At 47.3% G+C, this 13,060-nt stretch overlaps 1 protein-coding gene and 1 long non-coding RNA gene across 5 annotated transcripts in view; both read left to right on the top strand.

Annotated features, from left to right (window-relative positions):
- SMOX (spermine oxidase) overlaps window positions 1-2,731 on the top strand; it is a 44,124-nt gene extending 41,393 nt beyond the window's left edge. For all 4 annotated transcript variants that reach the window (XM_083756615.1, XM_083756613.1, XM_083756616.1 and 1 more), the window contains exons 6-7: window positions 724-884; window positions 2,194-2,731. In XM_083756615.1, the coding sequence (XP_083612741.1) occupies window positions 724-884; window positions 2,194-2,331 (299 nt within the window). In that variant the 3' untranslated portion in view covers window positions 2,332-2,731. The remainder of the gene's footprint in view (window positions 1-723; window positions 885-2,193) is intronic.
- LOC310852978 lies at window positions 920-1,907 on the top strand. Its single transcript, XR_014568502.1, has 2 exons — window positions 920-1,286; window positions 1,317-1,907. It is a non-coding gene; the product is annotated as an uncharacterized lncRNA (long non-coding RNA).
- Window positions 2,732-13,060: the final 10,329 nt, after the last annotated feature.

Raw genomic sequence — 13,060 nt, 5'->3', positions numbered from 1 at the left:
CACTTGACAAGAGAACTGAATTTCTGCACCAGCCAAAAAAGAACCCAAAAGTTTGACTTCACCCCCAAAGGTGCACCCCTCCGTTGTCTCCTGAGATAGACGGATGATAAAAATACAAGAACATAATCAAAGTGGCACCTTTGAAACTAAGTCTCGACCCCAAGAAAAACCCTGAAACAGTACCCCATCTCGGGAGATGGCAGAGAATGCACCTGCTACAGTCCAGTCCCTCAATACTCCAACTCAAGATAAAAACTCATACAGTGGTACCTCGGGTTGAAGTAGCTTCGGGATAAGTATTTTCAGGTTGCGTGCTGCGGCAACCCGGAAGTAACGGCGCGTGTTACTTCCAGGTTTCGCCGCTCGCGCATGCACAGACACAATGACATCACGCGCATGTGTAGAAGTGGCAAATCGTGACCCGCACACGCGCAGATGCGGGTTGCGTTCGCTTCTGGATGCGAACAGGGCTCCAGAACAGATCCCATTCGCATCCAGAGGTACCACTGTACTAGAAACATGGATTGCTGTACACTGATTTCCTCCAGAACATGACTCTTTCAATTAATCCATCCAATGTTTATCTGAACCACCAAGAGTGACTGTCAGTGAAGTGTGTGCGCATTTTCACAGGGCCATGCCATATATATCTGGTTAGCTGAACTTGGATTATTTTTCCAGGCCCCTTCCCCTGACGACTTTGCGCCTTCTCTTTCGGTCTAGGGAATCCGGACATTCCGAAACCTCGGCGGATCTTGCGATCCTCGTGGGGCAGCAATCCTTACTTCCGCGGCTCCTATTCTTACACTCAAGTTGGGTCTAGTGGAGCGGACGTGGAGAAACTCGCAAAGCCACTGCCTTATACTGAGAGCTCCAAGACGGTTGTAAGTATTATCCCGGAAACGAATCCCTTGAAAGAACGCTCATTTGAAAAACGGGCCGTTGGGTAGGAAAAAATCTACGAATTATTAAAACTGGGATGGGTGCAAGTTTTTTTTTGTCTGGGGTGCAGTAGAAAGGACCAAGGGCAAACAGTCACTTTCTGTCCTATTGCCAATATTAAACAAATTAATTGACATAAATCCATTCTAGTTAGCATTTAAAACAGCTTGAGAATTGTAGGCCGGATCCTCTAGTCCCTAAATCATAGCCCCAAAGAACATGCAAGGGCGATTGCAGGATCCAAGCTACACATTGGTCGATGGAACCGCTGGGCTAAGCTGTCCTCATAGCATTTATTTAAGATAGTATTTTTATGCAGTTATATTATAAACTATCAGGGCAGTGTGTAGTAGTAGTAGTAGTAGTAGTAGTAGTAGTAGTAGTAGTAATTATTAAGGTTTAATAAGTTAACTCTTTGTATTTGGACAACCTTTCTGCTGTACTTTCTTGGAAGGAGAAAAATAATAATTTCCTTAATAACAATTTAAACAATTCATTTAACTAAAGCAATAACATTATAGCATATGTATCCATGTTTGTTAACTGATGTGGTTAAACAATTTAAAAACAAAACAAAACTTTGACTGAGTTTTAGCACACATGCAGAGCTTAAAACAAACCCTTATTTCCTGATGAATGGCCTTTGGACTATAATCTAACTTAAATAGAAAACTATCTTTAGAAAGATTTTTCCTCCAAAAGCATTTTATTTTAAAAATACAATCTAAATTAAAAAAAAATTCTGATTCTTTTAAAAAAAATCTTTGGTTTTATCCACCCTGATTTTCTATGCAATTCACACGTTTTACTCAAATTTTAATTCAACCAAAATCTCTTTTGACTTCCCATGTCATGTTACAGTGGTTTTTTTTTGCACCCCTTGTTTTTAGAATTTGAAAAGTTCAACACACCCCACTCAGGCAGTAGTATCCTTTGCCCAAGGCATTCAGGTCTCCCCCTCCAAACACCATGCGTTCATGGTACATTGTGTGTTTGTGTTTGTGTTTGTGTGTGCATCTGCAAAGGGCTGTTCTCTTTCAAGACGCCTTTGGCTCTGCACATCTCATGAAAGCCCTTTATTGCATGAATGGAGAAGCGCCAGCATCCATGCAGTTCCGTGTGTGTTTTTGCCTGTGTCCAGTCCTTGCCTCCCCCTGACATTTTTATCTCTCCAAATACCTTTTCCTGACGTGTGTTCTCTCCCCCCGTCCCCAACCTCTCCCCTCCCTCCCTCCCTCCCTGGATCTCCAGCCTATGCAGGTGATGTTTTCGGGCGAGGCCACCCACAGGAAGTATTATTCCACTACCCATGGTGCTTTGCTTTCTGGCCAGAGGGAGGCGAATCACCTCCTCGAAATGTACCAAGACCTCTTGCAATGCAGAAACTGAGAGGGGCCTGAACCACTAACTCGTGATTCCTTTTACGGTTGTGTGTTTAAAGAAGTCTTTCTTTCTTTTTTCCTTTTCTAAAAAAAACAAACTGATTAAAAACAACACATTTTTATCTTTTTATATCTATATATCTCTATAAAAGTCTTAATTCTTTTGACCCGTAGTTGACTGATGGTAGTTTATTTCCATGTACTGTATCTGTCAACAGGAAAAGGTTGCTCTTCCTGTCTGAGTGAAAGCTATTTCTCTTTTTCTTTTCTTTTCTTTTCTTTTCTTTTGGTGTAATTTTGATTTCTGATTGCACATCTGGTGCTTCTCTCCCCCCCCCCCCACCTCTTCCCTAGGTCCCTGGTATTGTAAGTGCCTTTTATATTTCAATAAATGTTGTCATAACCACTGTGCTCTTGTGTGGCTCCATTTCAGCGGGGCTTGTCCGAGTCTAGATCACACTTGTTAGCGTTTTTCTAGGTCAAAGCATAGCAATGGCATCCTGTGGCGCATTGCTTTCTTTGCCAAATTTGGTTTTGCAAGTTCAGCCTTGCAGTTGCTGGAAGCCACAGGTGGGAAGAGCTGCAGTTAGGTTGATAATAATAATATAATATTACTTTATTATTTATACCCTACCCATCTGGCTGGGTTTCCCCAGCCACTCTGGGCAGCTTCCAACAGAACACTAAAATACAATAACTTATTAAACATTAAAAGCTTCCCTAAGCAGGGCTGCCTTCAAATGTCTTCTAAAAGTCTGGTAGTTATTTTTCTCTTTGACATCTGATGGGAGGGCATTCCACAGGGCGGGCGCCACTACCGAGAAGGCCCTCTGCCTGATTCCCTGTAACTTGGCCTCTCGCAGGGAGGGAACCGCCAGAAGGCCTTCGGCACTGTTCTTCTTGCATGGTTCCTGCAGGCATCTGGTTGGCCACTGTGAGACCAGAATACTACTGGACTAGTTGAACCATTGGCATGATCCTGCAAGGCTCTTCGCATGTTCCTGTGCCCCTTTGTCTTGGAAACAGAAGGTCGGGCCCTGTATTTGGGTATAAACCATGCCCGGATAATCTCTCTCTCTCTAACCCTTAATTGTTGTGCCTAGACTCACAAAGGGGACGTGGGTGGTGCTGTGGGTTAAACCACAGAGCCTAGGACTTGCCAATCAGAAGGTCGGCGATTCGAATCCCCGTGACGGGGTGAGCTCCCGTTGCTCGGTCCCTGCTCCTGCCAACCTAGCAATTTGAAAGCATGTCAAAGTGCAAGTAGATAAATAGGTACTGCTCTGGTGGGAAGGTAAACAGCGTTTCCGTGCGCTGCTCTGGTTCGCCAGAAGTGGCTTAGTCATGCTGGCCACATGACCTGGAAGCTGTACGCCGGCTCCCTCGACCAATAAAGCGAGATGAGCGCCGCAACCCCGGAGTCGGCCACGACTGGACCTAATGGTCAGGGGCCCCTTTACCCTTTACCCTTTACCTAGACTCACAAGAGCGGGTTGAGCAAGCTAGACAACAGATTTTATGATGTCCTGTTTGGGCTAGTTTAGTTCCCATAGCTGAAACACTGGCTATGCACAGCAGTTCTATTAGGGCTGGGCAATACCTGGTTTTAAACATCGTGATACATCACATTGCGATATACTGATATATCACAATGTCTGAAATAAGGATGGAGCTCTGTAGAGGCATTGGCTGGCTTCGCGGTTTTCCCTGTATCGTGATATTTGCATAGCATTCACACATACACACATCACGATTCACGATATATTGCCAGGTCAAAAAGATGAAACCGATATCATGATATGGACTTCAAACTGGTTTGGGACGATATATCAATATATCGTCTAGCCTTGCAGCCCACCCTTTGGGGTTGTGCCGTGTGGCAAGCTGATCTCCCTTTCTTTGACTCCTTCTGCTCCGCTTTTTGCAAGGAGATGAAACATCAGTCCAGGGAGGTGGCTGCCAGGGATTTACGGCATTGACGTTCTTCCTCTTGTTTCGTTGTTTATGAAGCAATGGCTCAGAAACTGCCCGCTTGCCTTTGTAGTCCCATCTCCCATCATCTGTTTCTATACTGCTTCCCCACAAGATGCCCGAAGCACCTCACTACATCTCCAGATGAATGGTGACAATTCAAAACATGTTAGAAATGATGATCAATAATCAGCAAGCTCAAAAAATCGGTCTGTACAAAATTGTATGAACAAGACAACATAGAATCAAAGATTATTAGAATCAGCGAGAACCGCCTCTCGTCGCATTATTGCTGCGGTCTCTTTAAAAAAAAAAAAAGGTCCTAATCTGGTTATAAAGCTTTGGCATTTTGAACCCTACCTGTGGTTCTCCTGTCGTGTCTCTCTCTGCCCCCGCCTTCTTTTTGTATAAGCAAATGTTTGCCAAGACACATGTTCCCATTCAACGGCGCGAGGCAAAAGTTAACACGGAAATCCGAGCTGTCGTAAGTAAATACATACTCAAGCAGCTGTACTAGATCATCTCAGCGTGGGCCGGGCAGCTAGAACTGGTAACGTCTCGTCGAGGCTTTTGTAACATGGTGTGCGGCAGCCTTCGGCCCAGGGTCCAAAAGCGGCTCACTATGGCTGTTGGGAGTGTGATAACTCTGATTGCAGCAGTGTGCAGAAAGCAAGAGTCTGGGTAAGGCTGCTGGTTTGAAGGGCTGAAGGAAGTGGGAGCTGCCCAAATAAAACAATGGAGAAATCCAGGATTTTAGCGTCACTGTGGCTGGGCTGCATGTCGCAGCCAAAAGAAAAAGCAAGCTTTCCTGCGGAATCTTTATTTTTTTTTAATCGAGAGTGTTCAAATTTTAAAGCCCAGCAGGTCTGCAGTCAAATCAATGAAGCATAAGTTTTCTTGTATTGCAGTAGGGACCGCCTCTCCTGGTATGCCCTGCGGAGGACCTTAAGGTCCACAAATAACAACACTTTGGAGGTCCGAAACTACAAGGTGGTTAGATTGGTCTCAGCTAGGGCCACGGCCTTTTCAGTACTGGCCCCAACTTGGTGGAACGCTCTGTCCCAAGAGACCAGGGCCCTGCGGGACTTGACATCTTTCCGCAGGGCCTGCAAGACAGAGCTGTTCCGCCTGGCCTTTGGTTTGGACTCAGTCTGACCCTTATATTTCCCTCCCCTTATGGTTTTGATCTATGGGCTATTATGAAAATGAGGCTGCATTTTAAATTGCATTTTAACTTGTATTTTAAATTGATCCCCCCCCCTTATGTTTTTACTATAATTTTACTGGTGTGAGCTGCCCTGAGCCCGGCTCTGGCTGGGGAGGGCGGGCTATAAATAAATTATTATTATTATCATTATTATTATTATTATTATTCTGGATTTGGGGCTGTGTGGGGTTTCTTAAAGGAGGTAGCCCTTCGTTGCAAGAAAGCTAGACCCACCTCAGCCCGCCTTCCACTGAAAATATTAGCAGGGAGCTGCACTAAAACTGGAATCGCTTGAAAAGTTTTTCTTACAGCCAGCGGAATATAAATTTCATCAAAATAAACAAATTTTTAAATGTCTTAAAACTTAATAATAATAGCATGAAAACGTTGGCAGCAATAAGATAAATTCAACAGTGTAAATAGGTTTTGATGAATGTAATAATGGAATACTGAATGGTTTAGTTTTTGTAAAATATGCAGGGATTTGTGATATGCAGAATGAACCATGGAAAGAAGAAGGGAAGTCATTGATACTTTAAGGATGTTTAAATGAGTATTCTAAATTGTAAAACAGAAAATTTAATTACACACACACACACACACACACCAGCAACAGCAGCAGCAACAACAGCTTAAGGTAAACAAGCAGAGAAGCTTTTCACATAGTGATAATGGGCTTGAATGTCATTGACTGGTTGGGCTTCTCTAGGCAGAGCTGGGAGAGCAACCCTCGCCTGAGGCCCTGGAAAGCTGCTGCCAGTCCGTGTAGGCAATACTGAACTAGGTGGAGGAATGGCCTGACTCTGTGTTAAGGCAAAAGAGTGGAGGAATGACTTTTAACTGTTCCTTGGTACAGCAGGAGAAGTTTCACCCGTGCTCACGGCACCTCTCTATCCTTCCTCCAAATGAGCAAGAGGCATTGTTAAGTGTTCAAGGACACAATTCAGCTGGGCAAAGACATTCAAAGAGAATCCAGTGTCACAGTTGCAGAGGAATGGTGGGAGGCAGCAGCAGCTGGGGAACCCCCAAGGGAAGAAGGCTCAGAGCCCGGGGATTGGTGGTGGGACAACAATGAGTGGTCGGATGTTGAAGAGGTAACAGGACTTGGTGAGAAGGGAGAGTGCAGCATGGAGAGGTCCAGAATCAAAATCGGGAGAGTGGCTGGGGGAAGGTGAAGAGGCAGAGCTGAGTCAGGCTGGTGAAGATGTCAAGGTGTCTCCTGCTGCAACCTCCCTGCTGGTCTCCCAGGACCATGAGAGGCATGAAACGGGAGGAGCAAAGGGAGGTATGGAGGCACAGTCTCAGATTGCTTAGGGAGGGGAAGCCTGAAGAGGAGGAGACTGTGGGAAGGTGGGGACCAACTGAGGAAGTGTTGCTGTGCTCATTAGGCCTGGCACTCTTGGGCAGATCCTAGGTTTCTAATAAAGAGTTAACTTCGCCTACTCCGTGTGATTTACGGCAGGCTCGCTTCTGACATTGAACTTGGAGAAGGAGCAGGAAGGAAGGGAACCCCCTAATGGAAGGGCACATTCCAGCCAGGCATGAACATGCAAAGAGGGTCAAATCAGTGGTGGTGAGGGGCAGGGCCTGTGAAGAAGGGGTGTGGCTGGGGAGAGTCACAAGGGCCACATAAAGAACTTCATCAAGGCATATGGGATCCTAGGTTTGCTCCTGGATGCCCTCAAGGGAAAAAAGAGGCAGTATCCGGTCACGGGATAGAATAGACAGCCACCCGCCCTTAACTTTGCCCTGCTGCCCCCTGGTTCTTGCTGCCCCCTCTCCTCCCCACGGAGTCTATAAACAGTGCCCCTGTCCGCCCTGAGTCATCAGCTGAACTGTTTTCTGTTTCCTGAGTGCAAACCTGCCCTTAGGCTCGGGATCACATTTCTCCCGCTGGGCTAAATTTAGCAATTGTTTACAAGCAGGCACATAAAGTTAGGTGCTTCTGCAGACCGACAGAAATAAATGCATGAGCTCAAGAGGTGACCCGAAAGCCGTATGTCAGGGTGATGATGGTAACATATAGCATTTATAGGCTACTTCTGGAACTGCTTTGAGCCCTCTGATTTTATTGTCCGTTCATATCCCACTTCCCCACCGAGGAGTTGAAGGTGCTCTCCCGCTCTGTTTTATCCGTACAACAATCCTGTGAGGTAGGTTAAGAGTTATTGACTCAACATCACCCAGTGAGCTATGTGGCTAAGTGGGGAATTTGAATCCTGGTCTCCCACCCCCAATGCTCTAACCACTATGCCACTCTGTCTTTAAGTGAATTTGGTAATCCTTACAATAAGCTGCTGAGGTAGGTCAGCACCAGGTCCTGCCTCTTATGCTGGATGGCCGCCTCCTGTTCACTCAGCAATGAAGCGGTACCTGAGTTGTGCCAAACACACCTTGTGTTTTGATTTCTGCATTTCAGGGGCTTGGACTAGATGACCCCCAGGGCCCCTTCCAACTCTATACAGTTCTGTGATTTTATTATTATTATCCTGATATGGAGAAGATGTGTAGGCAGACTTAGAATAGTATGCCTAAAACCCACTTGATGCATTCATGATCACAACAAAATTTGAATGCAAAACTGAAAACTCAGTCGGTAGAGCATGAGACTCTTAATCCCAGGGTCATGCGTTTGAGCCCCACACTGAGCAAAAGATTCCTGCCTTGCGGGGGGCGGGGGGTTGGACTAGATGACCCTGGGAGATCCCTTCCAATTATGTAATTCTATGATTCTATGTTTTAATGGCAAACCACCTCACAAAATTTGGAGCAAGTGCAAATTTAAAAGGATAGCTGCATGTTGGTCCTCATCCTTTCTGGAAGTGTGAATTTGGCGAGTTCCCATTGAAACGTTAACCATTTTGTTCTCTCAGCCCTAGGCTACATTTGTTTGTTGGTTTGTTTGTTTATTTTATTGATTAATGAATCTCCTTTTACATATGCGCCAAGGCGACTTAACAAACCTGTCATAAAAGGTAAAGGTAAAGGGACCCCTGACCATTAGGCCCAGTCGTGACCGACTCTGGGGTTGCGGCGCTCATCTCACTTTACTGGCCGAGGGAGCCGGTGTACAGCTTCCAGGTCATGTGGCCAACATAACTAAGCTGCTTCTGGCGAACCAGAGCAGCGCACAGGAACGCCGTTTACCTTCCTGCTGGAGCAGTACCTATTTATCTACTTGCACTTTGACATGCTTTCGAACTGCTAGGTTGGCAGGAGCTGGGACTGAGCAACGGGAGCTCACCCTGTCGCGGGGATTCCAACCGCCGACCTTCTGATCGGCAAGCCCTAGGCTCTGTGGTTTAACCCACAGCGCCACCCGCGTCCCTAACAAACCTATCATAAAACCAGCTTTAAATAACTATAAAAACGGTACAAAAAGATAGGTTTCAGAAATAATACAAAATCAAAAACCTAGGGCAGAGGCTTTTAGGATCCAGCTGGAAAAGATTGCCAAAAATAAAAGATGTATTCAAGTGACCCTACTTGGACGTATAAGGTATAAAGCAGCCTCTTAAGTAACCTGCCTCTGAACTCTGTATGGTTCTTCCTTTGTTTTTAAATTGCTTTTATTAATGATTTTCTTGGGTAACAAAAGTACACACAGCCTCTCTGCTTTCAGTTCATAGACACTTTGCACTTCTCTGCCTTTTGCTTGCCAGCCTCCCTTTTTATATTTTAATATCCCGACACACACACCCCGCCATCTAGCCATCTAGCCATCCAAGGATGACTTCTCAGGAAATGGCTCTTGACCGTGAAAGTTTCTGCAACAATAAATTGGTTAGCTCTTACCTACCAAAGAGCTGTTCCTATGCCCGCTTTTCAGTAACCGGTTCAAAAGTGAACAAATACTGCCATCTTCTGTGCACAAGAAGGAAACAACTGAGAACTGGAGAAGAGCAGAGGGGGAGCAACTGACTGCTCACACCAATCAGTTAATGTCTCTCTTCTGACTGCATCACTCCTTATTCCAAGGTTGCAGAGCCTGTAGCAGCAGCTTTATATCAAAGCAAGAGGGGTCTGTATCCTCAGAGGACTTTCAATCCCAAAATAAGGTTGCACTTTCCAAACTTCGGATAAATGGCCGAGCAAAGGGCAGATTTGCTCAATGGTTTGACCTTCGTGGATTCTAGGACAAGACCTTCCTTGCTCATGGAGCTACTGGGATTACATTTTGTGTGTGTTCAATCAGGATGCAATCCTGCTTCAAGTACTAGCTGGAAACCAGTGATGTAGCATGGGTTGCCACTGACCAGGGCAATGCAAGTACTAAAGAAATGAACCTATGCTGCCAATTCTCATAGTAGACCAGTATAAAGTAAGCAGCACATAAGTGGCACACAAAACACTACCAAACCATTCTATGTTTTAAATCTTATACAGTGGTGCCCCGCAAGACGAAGGCCTCGCAAGACGAAAAACCCGCTAGACGAAAGGGTTTTCCGTTTTGGAGGCGCTTCGCAAAACGAATTTCCCTATGGGCTTGCTTCGCAAGAAGAAAGCCCATAGGGAAATCTCCGGGGACCTCTTTTAAATGCTAGCGGTGGGGAGCAAAGCCTTCCCCCCCCCTCCGGCCTTCAGAAGAGGTCCAGGAAGGCCGGCGGGGGCCGAAAGGCTTTGCTCCCCACCGCCAGCATTTTAAAAGCAGTCCGGGATAGCAGGGAAGCGCTTCCCGCTATCCCGGATGGCTTTTGAAGGCAGGCGGCGGGGGGGGGGGAAGCAAAGACTTTCGCCCCCCACCGGCCTTCAGAAGAGGTCCTGGACCTCTTCTGAAGGCGGGGGGCAAAAGTCTTTGCTCCCCCCTGCCTGCCTTCCGGGAGAGCGGAGAAACGCAGCGCTGCGTTTCTCCGCTCTCCCGGGAAGGCAGGCAGGGGGGACAAAGACTTTTGCCCCCCGCCCGCCTTCAGAAGAGGTCCAGGACCTCTTCTGAAGGCCGGTGGGGGGCGAAAGTCTTTGTCCCCCCTGCCTGCCTTCCCGGGGGCTTTTAAATCGCCCCGGGACAGCGGATAATTCCTCCACTGTCCCGGGGCGATTTTAAAATGCTGGCGGGCAGCAGCGCTGCCGCCCGGCAGCATTTTAAGATCACCCCAGACAGCGGAGAAGTCCTCCGCTGTCCCGGGGTTTTTAAAATGCTAGTGGGCGGCAGCGAAGGCTTCGCGGGCAGCAGCGCTGCCGCCCGCCAGCATTTTAAGATCACCCCAGACAGCGGAGACTTCTCCGCTCCCGGGGCGATTTTAAAATGCTGGTGGGCGACAGCGAAGGCTTCGCGGGCAGCAGCGCTGCCGCCCGCCAGCATTTTAAAAACTAGCATTTTAAAAACCCCAGGATAGCGGAGGACTTCTCCGCTGTCTGGGGTGATCTTAAAATGCTGGCGGGCGGCAGCGCTGCTGCCCGCCAGCATTTTAAAATCGCCCCGGGAAGTCTCCGCTGTCCCAGGGGCTTTTAAAATGCTGGGGGACGGCAGCGAAGGCTTCGCTGCCGCCCGCCAGCATTTTAAGACCGCCCCGGGACAGCGGAGAAGTCTCCGCTGTCCCGGGAAGGCAGGCGGGGGGGGGGAAGCAAAGACTTTCGCCCCCCACCGGCCTTCAGAAGAGGTCGGGGGACAGACTGTCCCCGGACCTGGTCTGAAGGCGGTTTCCATAGGAACGCATTAATTGATTTTTAATGCATTCCTATGGGAAACCGTGCTTCGCAAGACGAAAAACTCGCAAGACAAAAAGACTTGCGGAACGAATTAATTTCGTCTTGCGAGGCACCACTGTATTAATAATCCAAAAATTGAGAGAGCTACGTACAAGATCTGCTACAGAAGCCACAAACAGAAAACTCATTCAAATTGTGTCCAGGAACCTGGCTAAAGGAACTTTAAAGACTAAATCTTCCTTTTGGACACAATTTGAATGAGTTTTCTGATTGTTTTCTGTTTGTGGCTTCTGTAGTAAATCTTGTACATAGCTCTCTCAGTTTTTGGATTATTAATATAAGACTTAGAACGTAGAATGGTTTGGTAGTGTTTTGTGTGCCACTTATGTGCTGCTTACTTTATACTGGTCATTGACCAGGGCAAGGCAAGTATTACACCCCCTAACCCGTGGTTCTGGTTGGGGCTCTCTTTTTTACAGTTTTCTTTTGAAATTTTGCTCTCCCCCCAAATTCTGCACCCAGAGCAACAGCCCTTGTGTCCCCCCCCCCCCCGTCACGCTACATCGCTGCTTGAATCTCACTGTGGGGGAATAGCAAATAATATTGTGATGCAATAGATCTGGCATGCCTTGAGATCTCAGGGCGATCAAACACCAGCACAAAGCTTGTATTGTTTTAAAATCAGGGTGCCCTGGACTGGCTGGATGACGAGGAGTGGTAGGAGGTACCAGCTGGGTAACCCCCAAGGGAAACCCCAGAGGAAGAAGGTTCAGAGCCAGGGGGTTGGTGGTAGGACACCGAGGAGAGATTTGAAAGAGAAGATTGGGGGGAAGGAAGTGTTGGATGAGGAAGGGCAACAGGGTTTAGTGAGCAGGGAGAGCCGGTGACGGGGAGCAGCTCAGACTCCGAGGCTGAAGCAGAAGGGGGGGGGACGTCAAGAAGCTGCAGAAGAATCCAGGGAGTCTCCACCTGCTGTGACAATCTCCCCTCCCTCCTGGTCTCCAAGAATATGCAGAATAATGAAGAGGAAAGAACAAAAATCAGAGGTACACAGATACAGTTTGAAACTGGGAAACATCTGGAAGAGGAGGAGCCTTAGAAAGGGTGGAAGGCAGGGACCTTTAGTCCTGGCAACTGCTCCACAGGAGCAAGACCTTCTGGGAAGTTTTACTGGGCTGTAGTTCTTTTCCAGTGTTAGCTTCACTGACAACGGAGCCCTGCATCTTTCGTGCTGACCTGCATCTGACTCCAGCCCTGACCCAGGGGTAGAGAACCTGTGGCCCTTCAGAAGTTGCTGAAATACAACTCCCATGTCCCACGGTTTGCCCACTCTTGGTAAAAGGTAAAGGTAAAGGACCCCTGGACGGTTAAGTTCAGTCAAAGGGAACCATGAGGTTGCAGTGCTCATTTCGCTTTCAGGCCGAGGGAAGCGGTGTTTGTCCACAGACAGCTTTCCGGGTCATGTGGCCAGCAGGACTTAACCACTTCTGGTGCAACAGAACACCATGATGGAAGTCAGAGTGCATTGAAATGCTGTTTACCTTCCCACAACAGTGGTACCTATTTATCTACTTGCACTGGTGTGATTTCAAACTGCTAGGTTGGCAGAAGCTGGAAAAGAGCAACAGGAGTTCACTCCATCGTGGGGATTCGAACCGCCGACCTTCTGATCGGCAAGCCCAAGAGGCTCAGTGGTTTAAACCACAGCGTCACCCACGTCTTAGTCGATGTAGTCCAGTGTGCTCTTTCCATAGTGGTCAACCAGATGTCCATGAGAAGTCCACAAATAGTAATTGAACATACTTCCCACATTGTCTGTCTGACAGCAATGGGGATCAGAGGGATATCACTTCTGAACCTGGAGTGTCCCCCCCCCCCCCATATGACTTTGGAGTTTTGCATTTCTGTTGCG

Source organism: Podarcis gaigeae (assembly GCF_964106915.1).
Source record: "Podarcis gaigeae genome assembly, chromosome: 9".
NCBI lineage: Eukaryota > Metazoa > Chordata > Lepidosauria > Squamata > Lacertidae > Podarcis > Podarcis gaigeae.
The sequence above is the reverse complement of the archived record's forward strand: the minus strand, read 5'-3'. Positions and strand labels throughout refer to the sequence as shown.